This window comes from Halyomorpha halys, unplaced genomic scaffold (assembly GCF_000696795.3).
Source record: "Halyomorpha halys isolate HHAL.00 unplaced genomic scaffold, Hhal_1.1 Scaffold650.1, whole genome shotgun sequence".
Classification (NCBI taxonomy): Eukaryota; Metazoa; Arthropoda; class Insecta; order Hemiptera; family Pentatomidae; genus Halyomorpha; species Halyomorpha halys.
The window spans coordinates 629,618-630,273 of NW_027109230.1; the positions used below are offsets into that span (position 1 = coordinate 629,618).

Consider the following 656-nt stretch of genomic DNA (forward strand, 5'->3'; position numbering starts at 1 on the left):
ATATTCTGTTCCACTAAAATACACACCCCACCACAAGCAATGCGACCAGCTGTATAATCTTTCCTCCTAATGGTTGATTTTTGCATAACCCAATTGATGACCGGTCATGGATGCTTCAGAGCCTATCAGTACCGCTTCAAACTTGACAACACCGCAGAATTCCCTGGATGCCAGACTGTCGAGGAAACCGCGGAGCACGTGTTTTTCACTTGCACTCGCTTTGCAGTAGGAAGAAGTGAATTGGAGAGAGAGTGTGGAGAACGCATCACTCTAGAAAACGTGGTGAGCTATATGCTCCTCTCAGACCAGCATTGGAACGCAGTGAAGAGATTCAACACAGTCGTTCTCAAGAGGTTGAGAGAGGAAGAGAGGGCTAGAAGATGTAACTAGCATGGTAACGTGAAAACCATGCGAAGAATGCGAAGCGGCACTCAGCCATTTCCCTCCATGAAGTAATGCCTAGCGGCGGTCCCATGGAGAGGAATGAACAGGTATAGGACGGTGGTTTTAGTGGGTAAAAATCCCACACACGGATAGGTACGGGCCTATCCGTGTATTTTGAAGATTTCCACCGACCCTCGTAAAAACAAAACAAAAAAAAACACACAAATATATATATTCTGATTCATAATTGTAATGGACATTCTAATAAAATT

At 44.5% G+C, this 656-nt stretch overlaps 1 protein-coding gene across 1 annotated transcript; it reads left to right on the forward strand.

Annotated features, from left to right (window-relative positions):
* Positions 1-69: 69 nt before the first annotated feature.
* Positions 70-390, forward strand: LOC136795767 (uncharacterized). Its single transcript, XM_067047439.1, has one exon. It carries the CDS (start codon positions 70-72, stop codon positions 388-390), a length of 321 nt encoding a protein of 106 aa, XP_066903540.1.
* Positions 391-656: the final 266 nt, after the last annotated feature.